This window comes from Ciconia boyciana, chromosome 17 (genome assembly GCF_034638445.1).
Source record: "Ciconia boyciana chromosome 17, ASM3463844v1, whole genome shotgun sequence".
Taxonomy (NCBI): Eukaryota; Metazoa; Chordata; class Aves; order Ciconiiformes; family Ciconiidae; genus Ciconia; species Ciconia boyciana.
This window is the reverse complement of record NC_132950.1, coordinates 9,415,403-9,431,849: the sequence shown is the minus strand read 5'-3', so window position 1 is coordinate 9,431,849 and position 16,447 is coordinate 9,415,403. Positions and strand designations below refer to the sequence as shown.

At 44.1% G+C, this 16,447-nt stretch overlaps 3 protein-coding genes across 7 annotated transcripts in view; 1 reads left to right on the top strand and 2 right to left on the bottom strand.

The window, feature by feature from the left end:
* VMP1 (vacuole membrane protein 1) overlaps nt 1–8,338 on the bottom strand; it is a 70,354-nt gene extending 62,016 nt beyond the window's left edge. Inside the window, exons 1-3 of one of the 4 annotated variants that reach the window (XM_072882214.1) lie at nt 7,517–8,141; nt 5,062–5,127; nt 3,721–3,852 (exon numbers count right to left, since the gene is read on the bottom strand). The gene's annotated coding sequence lies outside the window, so the exon portion shown is untranslated. Of the gene's footprint in view, nt 1–3,720; nt 3,853–5,061; nt 5,128–7,224; nt 8,142–8,287 lie in introns of those variants that run through there. The other 3 variants (XM_072882215.1, XM_072882211.1, XM_072882212.1) reach the window with 3 other exon arrangements.
* Nucleotides 8,339–8,368: 30 nt separating this feature from the next.
* On the top strand, nt 8,369–9,819 carry PTRH2 (peptidyl-tRNA hydrolase 2). Its single transcript, XM_072882222.1, has 2 exons — nt 8,369–8,524; nt 9,154–9,819. The coding sequence occupies exon 2, from the start codon at nt 9,173–9,175 to the stop codon at nt 9,689–9,691; it is 519 nt and encodes a 172-aa protein (XP_072738323.1). The 5' UTR covers nt 8,369–8,524; nt 9,154–9,172; the 3' UTR covers nt 9,692–9,819.
* A 1,372-nt stretch (nt 9,820–11,191) lies between these two features.
* CLTC (clathrin heavy chain) overlaps nt 11,192–16,447 on the bottom strand; it is a 34,428-nt gene continuing 29,172 nt past the window's right edge. The window contains exons 31-33 of one of the 2 annotated variants that reach the window (XM_072882529.1): nt 15,971–15,991; nt 12,924–12,999; nt 11,192–12,598 (exon numbers count right to left, since the gene is read on the bottom strand). In XM_072882529.1, coding sequence (XP_072738630.1) covers nt 12,474–12,598; nt 12,924–12,999; nt 15,971–15,991 — 222 coding nt within the window. In that variant the 3' untranslated portion in view covers nt 11,192–12,473. The remainder of the gene's footprint in view (nt 12,599–12,923; nt 13,000–15,970; nt 15,992–16,447) is intronic. The other variant, XM_072882531.1, reaches the window with a different exon arrangement.

Below are 16,447 nucleotides of genomic sequence, written 5' to 3'. Positions count from 1 at the left end.
ACTGCAAAAGAACAGCTGTGGTTTTCCTTATCCAGGAGAGTAAATAGTGCAATAACTGGAAGCCAGCATAAATCAGAATGTTGCAAGAGCTTTTTTTTTCTCTCCTTAAAAACAAAAACAAAAACAAACTGAAAAGCTGACAATTGTTATGCAATCAAACACAAAGAAAGTAGCCAGTCAGACTCCTTGCTTTAAAAGTCCTCTCTTAAATCTTAAAACAGTTTCTGGAATTTTATTTTGGAAAAAGAGTCCCACAAAGCTAAAGCATCTTATTTGCATTACATTTCTCCCTGTGAGCAAACATGATTTACAGTTTTTGATATGCTGCTTTTGTTGGAAAGAAAAGTAGTGCAATATTAAAATGACAGGTTATATAAAACTGTCTAGTGGAGGAAATTAAAGTTTTACAGAAAAAATACTTCCCCTTTGATTTATGTTAGGCTTAAGAGCCAAGCAGCAACTCAGGTTTGGTAAACAGGAGGGAGATCACCCCTTTGATTCAGACTGCAATAATTTTGTCAATTTTTTTAATAGAATGTTAAAAGATTTCAGATACTGTATTTGTTTAATATTTCTAGTGTTTCACAAGTCCGTTTTAGACAGATGTTCTTCTAAACAGGTACAAGCCTTGTGCATTACTTGTAATGCAGATAAAATTGCTAGCTAGAATGTGATTATTGAAGGGGTTTTACTTAAAACCCAATAGTCAAAAGCATCAAAGTCTCAGGAAGGAGTCCTTCCTCCAACACCTCCTTCCTGAAACAAAATGTACAGAAATAGAAATCTGTCTAGTTAAACAAGCCAGCAGAAACTAATCTCTTGCATGTCACAGTTTTTATTCATTGACACTTGGGCCCCAAGAATACCCAAACCATCAAGAAAATTAATAAAACAGCCTTGCCAAAGTTTGTTTCTTAGGCTCCATAAAAGGGCTCCTTCGTCAGCCAAGGACGAGAGAGGACAAAAGGCTCCGCAGCACAAAAGGGCTCCACAGTCAGCCAGGGACAAGAGAGGACTGACCTGCTGCCGTAAGAGCTCTACAGCATCATTCTGCAGCCACTTGCAATCAAAGGTTTGCTCTGAACTGCTAGTCAAACGCCAGAGAAACGTGAACCCCTTTCTCTCCTCAGATCAGTTTTAGAGCAGCCTGACACTCTGGAAGCCAGGGGAGTTACACCAGTGCTTAACTGAGGATAACTGGCCAGTTGCTACGGTGATACAAGGATCAAATGTTTAGCCATCTCCTAATTTCATTAGGACAGTAAGTCCCTGTAGATGGTGGAGGGTTTTGTTTCTACTGACTGCACTTGCTCGTGGTACTCTTATTTTTTTATATATATAAATACGTATTTATATACATACGCTATCTAAGCTTATATACATACATACGTATCTCATATACACACGTTACACACGCACAAAGCTGAAACTGCAGAGGGGAATATTTAAATTGGGCATCCACAGTTAGAAAGCCTGATGTTCACAGAAAGCTGCTTAGGAAGCAAAAGCCATCAGAGCCGTTCTGCACACAGCCACGCTAAAAAAAACGTTCTGGTTTAGGGAACTTCTGTCACATTTTGTTGGCTTAAATATAACAAACATTAAAACAAAACAAAACCTTAAGTGGAAGCCACATGCTCCTACTTTTGAAATTCATCTTTTTTCCTTGTGCAAATCCAGCCTTCAAAATTGAAGTCTCAATTTTGCTTGCTCAGCTTAATTACATTTCAAGAAAGTTAATTTACTGTAATACAAACTGCTCTCCACTTTTGATGCTAAAATCTAGGCTGTGCACAACACTCCCTCTCCATGAACTGAATTCCACTGCAATCCGTTAAATGTCTTACTGGCCCATAAAAATCACCAGTCTCTAGGGATCTCAGGTGCATTGTTACGTACATATTACAGTTTTCACAAGCTCAACTAACAGAGCCAGTTTTACCCTGCCTGCTTGGAAAGGCACTAATCTGGGATTAGCTTTGCATAATGCTACCTCAAGTACACAAGTCAACATTTACAGCAAAGCAGATAAATAATCCCCTTGCACACTTTTGTGGGGCAAATACTTGTTAAGGTCTTAAAGTTCAACAATTCTGCAGAAAAGCTCTAAAAACTGGTATTTAAGAACACAGTTGACTAGAAGATTTGATACCTATCACACGGCAAGTCCAAACAGGCTGCAATTCAGAAACCAAACCCTTACCGGTTTCAGAAAAAACTCCTTGGTTTACCAAAGTCTAATTAGACTTAAAGCATCTTAGCATAAGGAACTGGAGGATGTGCATCCAGAAAGCTCAGCTCTCTGATCTGTTGCTCTGTTTGACGCCTATTAGAGTCACTAGTCCTGCACTAATGTCTCCCCATGGAGATTAATCAGAGTGGGAGCCTGACCCAAAATGGAGTTACCCTTCATTAACTGAGTCCACATTCCCAAGTCTACACCAAACCCATGATAGCTCACCACAGGAAATTAAATTCCATCTGCTAAACAGAACTTCACTTCTTATGAATGCTGAAAAAGACACAGAGTCCATATCTAAAAATAAATTTGCCTAATACATTGAGCAGTTACCAGCAAACATAAAACTAAACTATTTAAAAGAGTGAGAAAAACAACTTTGAACAGTTTTTGTATCAGAGTTGCTTAGATCATTTGTTAGAGCTGTGCTCACACAAGAACTCCTTTGTAGGGCTGAACAAATAGCCCACAATACACTATTCAGCTTTAGTGCAATCCATAACATTAAGTATAAAAAGACAATTATTGCTAGTCAAAATGTAAATTGGTCAACAAAAAGGGCTTATGGTAACTGTGACTGGCACTTCACAGCCTACGTGAGACAAAGCATAACAAGCTATTAAAGCATGAGAACATAAAATTAGGCACTGCAATCTCTGCACTCCGTAATCAGAGAAAAGGACAAAAGTCTCTTCTTTCTGAAGCTCTAGGGGGGCTGCTGAAGCACCCAAGTGTTGGGTGCCCTTATGTAAAAGGACACAGTTTAAGACAAGGCAGTTGGGTGCTTGCACTCTCCCTTGGAGAACCAGAATGGGGACTCACGTTCTGTACTAAGGATTTTTTTTGGAGGACTCCTTTCCAACGTGCTGGAACAACAAGGAAGCTGTTAAACCATTTTAATGATATCACTGCTTTCCCAGACATTGTTGGAATCACTAATTCTTACCACTTCTTACTTAAAGAGACCCTGGAACCCTGACTCTCATCTCCAAAGTTACTTGTCACACAGCTGCTAGAACTAGATTTATAGCTTAGACTGTTTTGCTGATGTTTTCTCCCAGCCACCTTAGCAATACACCATTTTCAGTCTTTTGTCATTTCTTGCATTTTAACCCACATGCTCCAATCCTGCCGGTATCCTGCTCCTTCTTTCTCCTCAACTTTTCTGATAACCATTCCTTCTTCTTTATCTACATCACTGTTCTTCAATTACAACAAAGAGAACGAAAGATTAAAAAACAGACTTTCACAGGTGGACAAGTAATTGCACTAAAATTGACAGCGTTACACATCTGTAATACAGTTTTATTTCAGTCATCAAATGCTCTACAGAGGCAACAATTTACACAGGGAATAAGTCAACAGTTTCTCAGCAAAGTAACAGTTTGGAGAGCACTTTCCCTCAAAAGTCAAAGACTGCCTGGCACATGAACACATTTAGGTAAAGGATGAGATCAGTCTTGAAGTGAACCATTACATACCCTTTCAGCTCCGTACAACTATGTCACTCTTCACTACTTCTTCTGTATTTGAAGCCAGTGGAACAGACAACTACGTCCTCCGCTCTGTAGACGTTCAAGACCAAAGCGACTGCTCTTCCAAACCTTCGGTCCCTACAGAGTAAGATAATACTGTTCATCATGTGATTCAAAACTGACACAGTCCCTAACTTGAAGGTTAATAACTTTCCTAAAGATGACAGAAAACAGAAAAAGTAACTGCTTGATTTTTTTCCAGTCCTTTAACACTCATGGGAAGCATTCAATTAAAATAAATTAGGACACATCTGAAAGACGTGCAAAATCCCCATAGATTTAGCTATAATGGGTTACTTTGATATGAGTGCATTTATTCCCATACTAAAAATGTTTTTCTAACTAAAATAGTTTAATCCCTCAAAGGAAAAGTAATTCAGTTAAAGACCACAGGTTTCCATTTTGTGGGTTATGCCTCTGTACACCAGCCCTATTTTCCAATTCCTAGCCAAATACCATTTCAAAAAAAGTCATCTTATAATTTAAAGTGTCCACTTTTCCAAAAAGACTTTGGGACACCTTTTAGGAAAGAACGATTTAATATTGTTGTAATGTGAATTTCAGGGATGCTGCACATTTTCTTTTGAGGTTACTAAAAATTCTGTCCCTGCTGTTAAGGCCACATATATTAAACTGTTTTCCGTGGTGGATTTTCTCAGGTGGAACCTGAATATTGATGGCTGTCTGTACACAGCAGTAGAATCAGGTGCTATAATAATACAGGTAGAGTCATTACACAATATATAGATGAAAAGGCATGGAAGATAGTAGGAAAGACAAAATTCAGGTTGTTCGGGTTTTTCCAGTGATCTTCTGCTGAAACTCCAAAAAAAAAAAGCTTTAAATAAAATAAAGGAAATTGAAATAACTGGGAATGTGAACATTATCAGCGTAGCATCTCATGCTACAATGCAGATCACAGATCAGTCCTGCGCTCCTTACGCTGGCAGGAGGCAGCGAGCCTGGGGTGCAGATCACAGCTTACAGAATGAGACTGCTCCTCTGCCGACTGGGACAATGCCCAACCAGCTGCTGAGAAAACCACTTCAAGGTTATCAGAGAGGGTGAAATATGCTGCTGAGAGGGTGACCTGAGGAGATCACAGGAGACCTCCTTAGTGCTACTGCTGTGCTGCTATGCTAACTTCAGTTTCCCAAGCACCCAGCTCAACTATATCCAGATTTTGAATCAGACAGCATTATAATACACTCTACTTCATGCCCTCTCTCAAACAGGGATTCAGTGACAAGTACTACCACGGCACTGATCAGTGCCACAATAACGTACCTCTTGGGGAGGGCAAGTCACGTATGCCCAAGCAGCCCTTCCAGCAAAAAGGATGACCTGGAAAGACTGATACAAGCAGAGAGAAAGGCTTTGGAGAGAAGGGCCACACAACATTGGAAAAAAGACCATAACTTAATATTCAGGTGACTAAACAGACACAGTATCTTTCACATCCTCAATTCCAGAGGGCTATACACAGATCCGTGCACATATTATCTGCCAAGACGTTTGTCGCACAGCCCTCAGACTGCATTCTGCCTTCCGAAGGTGGCAGTCAAGCCCTCCACCATCAGCCTCCCTATGCTTCCAAAAGGCGCAGAGGAAAGAAAGGTCACAGGAATTGTCACAAGATGATAACACACCCTGCACAAAAATGGCCTGCTAAAATTTGACTAGGAAAGAATGAAGAGTTAGAAAAATAAGAGTATAAATGCAGTCTTAAGAATCGCCACCTCTGACTCCTCCAGCAGCTGGTGGAGAGTGCAGATTTGGTAGGAACTTTGCCTTTATCCTATCTTGTAAGTGCTGGAAGAGTTTCCCCACAAAAAGATGCTTGAACCTGCCCAGCCATTATATCCAGAGTGCTTATTCTCTAAGAGGAGGTACAGCAGAGATGAAAGGGAATAAACAGAAGTACCTAACAAACCCCACAGAAAACAGTAGCTGAAACATGCTCCTGAGACGACGACTTCTGCTTTTCATATACGTTAACAGTCTCTAACTGGAACTAATTCAGGTTCCACTACAGCTGCCTCGGCCATTCAATGAGAATACCCTGCCCATACAAGGTGAATCACAGAGGCTAATTCCGAGCCTTGTAAGAGAGGAGAATGTTCTTTTAACAAGTTTGAAATACACTGAACAACTGCCTGCTCACTAACAACATCTTACTGTCTCCTGTGTCCACCTGGTCAATGCAGCACCAAAAGCAGCAAGGTGCTGCTCCACGGCTATGGTTCCAACCTGCTATAGGAATACGAAGAGCTTAGTGTTGCGACAGCTTCAAGGCCGTGCTCTTTGTTCTCATGGAATGGCAAAGTCCATCCAACTCACACTCCTCCACAACTAATAGAAGTTAAAGTTCTAACCTGCAGATAATAATGTTTCCCATCACCATTATACCAGAAAGACGGGCCTACTCTTACTATACATCAGGAGCAATAGTTTTTTGGTTTAAAACCAAACCTTGTTAAGAAAGAAGAGATCTCAAAATATGCGCTAATTACACAGAACATTCTAAGGAGAGGTATTCACAAGATGTAGTCAGAAACAGTTCTGGCATTCAAAAGATATTCAAAGACAACCACAGAGAGAAATCTTCAAGGTGCAAATAGTGCAGACATTCCAGCTAAGAGGCTTGCTTCCAGTATACTCACCTTCCTCATTGCTACTACCCACTTAAAAGCTACTAAGTCTCCTCCTATCCTTTCCCTCTGAAATTACAAGGACCATTGATTTCAGCTGTTAAGTAGGACAAGAAGCTTAGCTCAAATTAATAAGTAGTGCTCACCTCCCATTGCACAACTGGAGACATGTTTTTTCAAACTCTCATCTGAAAACACGGGATGAAGCAGTCATTACAACTATCACTTATGACCAATAAAGAAAAGTCCATTCCATGCTGCAGAAATAATAGAGTAAAAGAAAGAGGACTGACATAATGAAGCCCATTTCAATAGGTAAATGAATGCATTAAGAAGAGCTTATATACGCTATCATAAGGTAAGATGGTATAAAGCATGAGAACCCCCAATCGACCTATCTGGCAGGAACTGGGGTGAAATAACTTTAGAAAAGCAGAAGTCCTAATGGTGAAACAGTATCAAAAGCCATTGCTCAAAGAAAATTCATATGCTCCAAGGCATAAAAGAGTACTATTACACTCTCTCTGCCTCAGAGTGCTCAACCCACATTATTAACATTAACTAAACCAGGGTACCCACTTGTAGGTAAGCACATAGCCGAGAAAATAAGGACAGGAGAGAACCCTGAAGAAATGTCGTACGTGCAGTTCAAAGTGGATAACCTGGATTCACAACACTTTACAGATAAACAGCCACTATCAAACAAACTTACTACCCCTTCCCTCAGGTCACCTACACGACTTGCCAAACATCTAAGAGGCAAAGCTGGAACAAAACAGGAATCTGACTCCTTTATTACCTTCTGTGATCACTAGATGACTTTGGCCAGAGAACTAAAAAACAGACAAACACATCTATCTAGGTGCTTGACTTCAGTCCACAGATACGAGATGTTAAGAGTCTTCACGGATTTGGGCCCAACCACCCAAGTCCATGAGACAAGTCACAGCCTCTAGGCACAAGGAGAGCTGGCACGACGCAGAGGATGCAGTTAGCAACCCGGCTCGGAAAGCACAATACATTTCTACCGGAGAAGCAGCCAAAGACCAGCGGTATCCGACTCTTTGCAGCTAGAAGGATGAATTTCTCACTGTGTCATCAGGCATCGTCCCTTGGGCCAAAGCAGGGCCGTTCTATCATTCAGTTTCCGGGGTTTTGTCCAGCGTGACGTGAAGCGTCCCGAGCAGAGCAGGTCTCCAGTGGGACGGGGATGAATTAGCAGCAGCGCAGCTATCGCCCTCAACGACGGCGACGAGCTTCCTCCCTCGGGCCTGGGGACGGCTCCTGCCCCTCCCGACCTCCTTCACCCTTGCAACGTTCAGCCTGCGGTCGCCTCCCGGTTACCCCACACGCAGCTCCCTCACCCCGACAGCCCCTCCAGCCGGGCCGGGTCTCTCCCGCCACCCCTCCCGGCCCCAGACTTGGCCGACACCGCCTGGGCCGCCGCTGGGTCGCGGTGCCCCGGGACGCCGCCGCCCCCGCCCGCTGCCGGCTCTCCCGACCCCCCGAAAGCCGCGGGGCCGGACCTCCCGCCTCGCTGCCCCGCCATGAGCGCAGCGCGGTCCGGCCGCTCTCCCTCAGGACGCGCGATGCCACCATGGAGACCGGGGGGGAAGAGGGGGGGGGAGGCGGGAGGCCGCGTCCCCAGGCCGGGGCGGCCGTGAGGGGAGCGGCCCGAGGTCGGTGCTGAGGGGGGGATGGGGGAAGCGGGGCAGGTGCCGCTGAGGGAACGGCGGCGCGGACCCCGGCCCGCCGGGGAAGCCCCTGCAGCAGCCGAGCCGAGCCGAGCCGAGCCGAGCCGAGCCGAGCCGAGCCCCGGCCCCGGCCCCGGCCCCGGCCCCGGCCCACAGCGCCGCACTCACCACGCTCCGCACCGGTGCCTCCCGCTGGGCCCTGCCCAACCCGGAAGTGGGGGCGGGACAAGTCCACCCCTTCCCGCCCACCGGCGCGTGTCACTTCCCGGGCGCCGCACCCCCCGCCCCTCCCTCCTGCGGGCCGCGGCCGGCGGTCAGCCCACGGCCCGCCCCGCGCCGGCACGCGCTGGTGGCGTCACCTCCGGGCGACGGCGGGGCGGCAGCGGCCTGGTGGGCGCGTGGCAGGTAAGCGGGGGGGGGGGGGGGGGGCGGCGGGGACAGGGGCCTCCCCGCTCCGGCGGTGCCCCGGGGCCCGGCCCGGCCTCGGTTTTTGCCTCCTTCTTCCGTCAGGTTCCGGTTTACCCGACGCCGGCCTCTGCCCGGTGCGGTCGCTTCCACCGGGCGTTGGCAGCGCCGGTGCGCGGGGCCTGGCGGTGCTGTGGCTGCCTGAGCCGCCGCAGGCCTCGGCGGAGCTGGAGGCGGCTCTGCCCCGCCCCTCGCTCCCTCCGGGAATCATAGAATTCACCTCGGGTGAATTGGGGGTATTGACTTTGAAGCCCCACCATTTTAGCGTTTCTCTCACCCTTTTTAGGTGTAACTTTAACATAATTTGCGGGTTTTTTCTTCGTTCTGCTTCCCGAGTTGAAGCCCGTCACCGGTAGGTTGTGCACCGTCACCGGTGACGTGTTTGCAATTAGGAAGCTGTCGCTGGGAAAGCAGACCGTGCACCGAGGCAGGTGTCTCTAAACATCCTTTTCCAATGCAGGAAGATAGCATAATTCTTTTTTTAACAAATGTTGTCTCCAAATAACCAGGTGCACTCTCACAAGCTGAAAAATCCTCGAGTAAATTCTGTCTTCCCCCCCCTTCCATAGCCAGTCTCCAAAATCCATCATGGATTCTCTCTCGCAACCTGGGTTCCTCAGTGTCATCGCTGGAGTCGCGTGCGGAGTGTGCCTGGGATGGGGCATTCGCGGGAGACTTTTGAGGCAGCCCAAAGCCGGAATGACTGCGCCTGCGAACAATCTGGGGAGCGAAGCTAACGTCATGGGAGAGTCCGGGGAGTTCAAGATGGTGCTGATTGTCCGCAATGATTTGAAGATGGGAAAGGGTAAAGTAGCAGCGCAGTGTTCCCACGCTGCCGTTTCTGCCTACAAGCAAGTTCAGAGAAGAAATCCGGAACTCCTGAAACAGTGGGAGTACTGCGGACAACCCAAAGTGGTCCTCAAAGCTCCTGACGAAGAGACTCTGATCCAACTCCTGGCTGACGCTAAACACCTCGGACTGACTGTGAGCTTAATACAAGACGCGGGTCGTACTCAGATAGCTCCAGGCTCCCAGACAGTCCTTGGTATTGGACCGGGACCAGCTGATATAGTAGATAAAGTTTCTGGTCACCTAAAACTCTTCTAAACTGGGGACCAAAGAAATCCAAATGCATTGGTGTGTATTGGCACTGAAGGGATAAAATCCACGTTTGGGGATTGTTCCTGTATGTTCTCTCAGTATAAATAAAATAACCAGGTTTTGTAAGAGATAAACATTTGCAAATGATGAGTTTTTCTAGCTTCTGTATTGCTTTCTAAAGTGGGAAAGAAAATGCTAGACTTGGTGGAGTTGAGGAAAGTAGAGCTGGCAGAATTTTACTACCCCTAAGAAGGAACCCAGTATATTTAAGACTTGTGCAATTGATGGAGGATTTTGCACTTTGTCTGAATAGAAGCATTAGCAAAGTTTAAATGAATTTGTCCCATGTGCTAAAAATGACAGGTTCCCCTCTCTGCCTTACAGGAAGGTTTTTTGAGGAGGTATATTTAGTTCAGAACAGATCAGCTGCTGAAGCAGTTAAAAATTGCCCCATACAGCTGGGGGCAGCTGTGGCCAACTTCCTGCACAAACGGTTTCTAATGGAGTAACTGATGCAATAGCTTGTAACTGGGATGAGACTGACCCCATTAAACAGGCTTTGCAGCCCAGACCTTAAGAGCCAGGAAACAGTGGTAGGGAGTGGCTGCAAGCCATGCTCCTTTCTGGAGGTGCCTGTGGAGTCTGCAAGCAGGTCAGCAGTCCCACTTTAGCCAAGGTACAGGGAGTTACCCTACCTGTAAACAGGTTGCCATACAGGGACTAACTTAAATCCTGTTTTACTTGGGATTAACAGGTCTTCTTGGGTTTAAGGAAACACTCAGTTACAGAAGTTACTGGACAGAGTTCAGATCATGCTGATCATGGCTCATGTGTAAGCTCTACCCGTGCAGCTCCACTCTTGTAGCTCTAACACTGTAAAAGGCAAATTCCCTGCACTTCTAATAAGGTAGATTTTCTCCAAGTCAGTTTTATAGCAAAGCTGTTTTGTGAGAACAGTGTTAAGTGCATTTCTTCTACAGCCTCTTAGCCATGTCTTCCAGTTGAACACCTATGAAATATGTTGTAAAAGAGGGAACAGAAGGATTTGTCTCCATCAGTCCAATTTACAGACCCAGTGAGAATGTCAGAGGGGTTGAAATGCAAGCATAAGCAAGTGTAATAAACACAGAGAATGGAGAAGTTTTTATACTGCACCTCTTATTTAGGCATAATACTTCTCAAAGACTGACACTACTCACTGCAGACTTCTGCTCCACCACGCTCTTGAACAAAGACCTACAGCCACTTACAGCCTCTGGCAGGTTAAGCCCCCCCAGATGCTGACACCCACCATTACACATGGAACCACTGCAGTGCTCAGCTGACGGGGTCGCACAACACAGCTGAGGAGTTCACAGGAGCAAGCAGGAAGGGGATTCAGCCTCACAGCTGGAGCCTGACACTGAGGACAGCTCCTGGTTAAGAGACAGAAGCTTCTACAGCTAATCACAAATATGGCCAGTGCTGGAATACTCATTACACTCAAATATGACAGTATTCATAGAGAAACATTTAAGTCAATTTTATTTGAAGCTAAATATATTTAAGGCAACTTACATACCTAGAACATGATTCTCAATTTAACTGACACACCCTACTACAATCCTAATGTATCATCTGGTCAAATATGCTGTAGTTGACCACAATGCAGCCAACTATTGAAAAGTGCTATTTTCTTCTCTCTGGCATAATCTTTCTCTAGAAAAAGCATTACGTATTTTCTTGTATTGCCCCCTCAGTGCAAGACACCACTAATGGTCTCCGTTGCTGCTCTCCTAATGGCCCCTCATACCCTTGAAGGTATGCACTTGCATGCCCTATACTACTAGCACTGTAATACTTGGTTCGAGTTCAAAGGTCCTTTTTGAAGACAGTAAAGTGAAGCTACCACTATGCAGCATGTCCACAGTCCAGTAAATTTATTTTTAAATTGAGTAATTTCAAATTGCACAAACAAAACTGAACAGCAATATGCTTGAATTCTCTCTTCTGTACACTCAAAACAGTGATCTAAAACACCACAATATCCAACATACACAAACCTCAGGGCAGGGTTAGTAAATACACAGATTGGAATCATGGTGCTCTGTTCCTGAATGGAATGTCCCACAAAAGCACAGGATACAGCACAACATAAGGTCATCTCTTACATATGGAGTGAGCAAAAAAGACACTAGCATTTTCTATATGCATAACTGGAAAAACCTGCATAGGTTAAGGAAAAAACTTTTACTCATTTTAAGTCAGGCAAGGTTGTCTGTACGCATTTTAAATTCTTTTAGAGCTATGCAATCCAACCAGGGTAGGATATGCTGATTAGTGTTGTCTCTTGTCAGCAGTCTTGCAAGGTCAAATACAAGTATCTTCGCTTTAGCTTTCTCCGAATATACAGTGAGACTTAAATGCATTTAGAATAGACAGTACATACTGTAAGCTGCTCACATACAATGAACTTAAGATTCAATATTAGAGTTTAACACTATAGAGTGCAAATCAGAATCTTCACAATAGACTTAATGGTAATAAGCAGTCCTGCAAAAGCCCACTTGAACAAAGTTGTTTAAACTATTCCCCTTTTAAAGTCAAGTCTAAATGACATGGAATGTGAAAAAGATTTAACATAAGTGATTCAAATAGTTTGCGCTAGAAAAAACAGTCCTTCATGAAATAAAGGTTACAAGAACACGAGGCAGAACTCTTGCTTTTCCCTGTTATGAGTTAAAGCGGGGAGGGACGGTGGAGTTTCAGTAAGAAAATATGCTAGCTCCAAACTGACTTGTGCTGCATCTTACATGCTGTACCCAAAGCCCGGCTGCGGTTGCCCATATGGAGGTGCAGTGTAGCCATAGCCAAAAGGTGCTTGTGGAGGAACTGCGACACTGGGTCCTGCTGTCAACATTAGCTGTGGCTGACCTGGAAGACAGAAGTTTCATCTTTATTCCTTGGTACTCAGGGTTCAGTCAGCAGAATTCCTGCAACTTCCCTGGAGACATTTGTCTGTTTAACAGTAACTCCCTACTATGAGCTAGGACAATCTTAAATCCTGCAGTCCATATCTAATCTTAGCAGCAGCATTAGAGTTGTGCTTTATCTAGTACTTTGGAACACATTCCCTTAAGACTTGATCTCACATGAAGAACGTTCCCATTTCCAAGGACTTCCTTGGGAAAAACCACAACTAGAGAAGTGTTGTTTTAAAAGTGAAATGTTACTGACAACATACAAACTAAAGCATTACCATAAACAATAGGTTGTGTTTCCGTAGCTTGCTCCTCTTCCTTTCTCAAAGACTCCGATGCATCCAGTTTATCCACCTGGAATTGAGACCAACAATTAAAAAAACTCCTCTAAAAGAGGTACTTATTCATGGCAGAGAAGTGGAAAAGCCTTAGTGGTATGTTAACACCCATCAAGAAAAGGAGACCGTTTACAAGTTAAGATCAATTCAAGTAGCAATGTTGGTACTGGTGCAGTCAAGATTGTCCATTTCCTGAAAAAATCCCTAATTGAGGGATTTGTGGAACTTCTTTGAAAGCTCACTCCAGGCTGAAGCTTTGTATGGAAGGTCCCATACCGGACTAGAGCTACTTTGACATCAGTAAGCTCATCAGTCAGTGTTGCTCCAACTACTTCAAACCAACAGCCTTAGGACACAAAATCAGATTTTAGCACAGTGTCAGTTGGAGACCTTTGGTGTTGGAGCAATTGCTAAGATAACGCCCAGACCTGGAGAAGTTTCCCTGAGTGTAACACTGAGGCGAAGAAATCTGAAGTTGGTATTTGTATACAGCAGACTGCAATAGCATCCGACATGTCACTTGAGCCTCAAGATTTCACTTTCCAAACCCATTCACTCATGCAATTTAAGTTCAAATGCACAGAATGCATGTGTATAAGACTTGCTTTTTTCCACTCTAGAACTGTGTGGCAGTCAGCCTAAACCCACAAATACTCAACTGGTTCGACCTTAATACGCAGTTACAAGACAAGACTAGCCAGCTTCACTCTGCTGCACGGCAAGGGCAATTGTGTTGTTAGCCCACCCCTACAGAAAGGCAAGAGAAGAAACTTGTTCTGTAGTGAAATATTGCTTGTTACTAAAACAGATCCAAGGAAACTCAGCATTGCTACAGTCTAAGGCAGGCCCTGAAGCTAAAACCACAAAAATTAGGTATTGATATTTTACCTGGGAGGTAAGATTTAGAATAAAGTCAGAGACAATCATGCCAATTACTTTTTAAGACAGTAAGACAACTCTCAAACCAGATTAGTCTTTCATTTCATTTGTGTCCTTAATAAAGGAGTTTGAAGACAGGTTTCCTGTACTTACACAGGGTCGGCATTACTTATTCAGCTACACCAACATCCACGAGTCGAACAGTTTTCAGCTTAACTGTGCTACATTAGCAAATACTTGCAGGCAGCTCTAACAGCTTTCTTCCATTTAGTTGTGAATTACAACATGTGTTCCATAAACCTGTTAATTTGTAACCTCAATTAGAGGCATAAATCCAGGAAGTGGCATAAGTCCTGAGCTTTATGAGTTCATTCATTGACTGGGCTTTTGTGGCAAGCCTTTTTGTTGCCTCACACCAGTATCTGGCTTGCTGCTGTCAAAGTGCACAGGAGTGTATGCCAATGCTTCGAGACTCATTTCCAGACACCGTGCTGAGAACTGCACTGTTTTTAACTCAAATAGCAACACACTGAACACAGAAGCACAAGTTTAGAGATGCAAATCCAAGGAGAATGTGCAGAGTTTGCTACTAAGCAGAGGCATTTGGCTTACACACACTTGGAAAGCCTCCAGCCCAGGACATTTAACACATTTTTGACCCAGTTTTGATGCCTCCCCCTCAGAGCTAAACAAAAGTTTACAATAACAAGTGCAAGTTTGAAACCAGCCTGCAGGATGGTTCTTACACCACTTGCTTGAGCATCACCAGGTTCAGTACCCTACACACTTGTAGCAAGATTATTTTAAAGGCTTTTCCACAGGGACTGCAATAAGCTGCAGAGGAAAAGTAACATGCATTCAATGTTATTGTGTTATGTGTGCATGAAAAAGAGGCAAAAGTACTGAAGCAAGAGTGAGGTCTGAAGATGACTGCCATACAGGCTCCCCCCAAAAAACCACACGCAGCCCACAGCAATGCCTTGTAGCTTAAGGAATAGTGGGATGTAATTGCAATGACTGCTACACATGCGTCGTTTATGCAAACACTGCAGTTCAATTACCTTTTTTCACACACACGCTTTCTTACTGCCTCACTTACTAGCTGCTGAAGGACCTTACACTATGAATTTTAGTCAGGTTAGCCTTGAGTTCCAGTGGTGTAATTACAGACATCTTGTCACCAAGAAGCAGTTTGCATTTAGTCCATCTTCAAGCCATTTGTCAGTTTGTTTGCCCTTTGCTCAACCACATTAATGGAAAACTCACACTAGGGCTGACCTCTGCTCTAAGGAGAATCAGAGCAGTATTTGTACAGAAGCAGATGGACAGAAACCTTACAGATTGCCCTTCAGGATAGGCAAAATTGCATAGCAGAAGGCAAGCCTCAGAGTAGCCTCAGAAGAGCAATAAGCATTACCTTTTTTTCCTTTTTTTTTTAAATGAGGTAGCAAGAGAAGTTTAGTGCAGCTGAAGAGCTTGGAAGGCAGTCTTTTTTGCACAACTACAAGAAATTTACTACAGGGAAGAGAACCACAGACTTTGTCTAATAGCTGAAGTTTTAAGTTGCTATGTGAACTACAGCACCATGTGGATTAGACTAGCACCATAAGAACTGGACACCTGAATGAGGAAGAGTCTCTTCTGAAGCAGCTAGTATCTATTCTGCCTACTGTCAGCACGCATTAGTAATGGTCAAGAGATCAGAAACTGGATCACAGTCCTTCAACTAGCAAATGCCATACTGATTTATGGTTCGGAGACAGTGGTCCAAGACTTAATTATTTCTTATTGTAGGAGGTTCTTCCAGTTAGATTGGCCAAATAATAGCACCTGTGTATCCTTTTGATACCAGGTTGACTGTGATCCAACTGATCACCTGTATGCCCTTCCTGAGGCTCTATTAGCTTATTAGTAGCAAATTAATCTACTTTTGTCCTACAGCACTAGCTACTTGTAGAGTTAAACAATTTGCATATGCTTTAGTGATATTTTGTTTGGGGGAAAAGCAGTAGCAGCAGTGTAGTAAACATAGGAAAGAAAAAACTCATGCAGAATCCTTAGACTTAGTCCTCCAGACTTAAAGATGGAAAACAAGAATCAACTTTCACCTTTTCCTTTATTGCATCAACCTGCAAAGGAATTCAGAAGGTGCAGCTTAGAAAAATCAAATTCCATATTTAGCATATAAAAGGTAGAAACAAAAGTGTCAGGGAAGAAATAATTAAGGTACAGGCGAGTAAAAACAAAGATACACCAGAAGTATCTGCTTTAGAAAGGCAGCTCTGCTTGTTGTTAGATCTTACTGCATTGATTTCATTACCTACACTACAGTTATATCCTAATCCTTTAGCAGATCATGAAATTTTCAGCTTTAAGACTCCTACTCCAAGACTACTACTCTCAAGACACCTAGTATTAGCTTGGTACATCAGGCATATCTGACAACCAATGCAATTGCTTAGATAGCTCCCCACCTCCCCCAAAATACAGCATTTAAGGATAGCAAGTTGCTATAGGATTACAGAGTTAGTCCTGCCTTTAGAAGCAGCAGCCAGGCAAGTCTTCTAGACAAACAGGCACTCTAG

Excerpts from the sequence above, each read along its gene's own strand:
- PTRH2 (XM_072882222.1), top strand. The coding sequence starts at position 9,173 with ATGGATTCTCTCTCGCAACCTGGGTTCCTCAGTGTCATCGCTGGAGTC.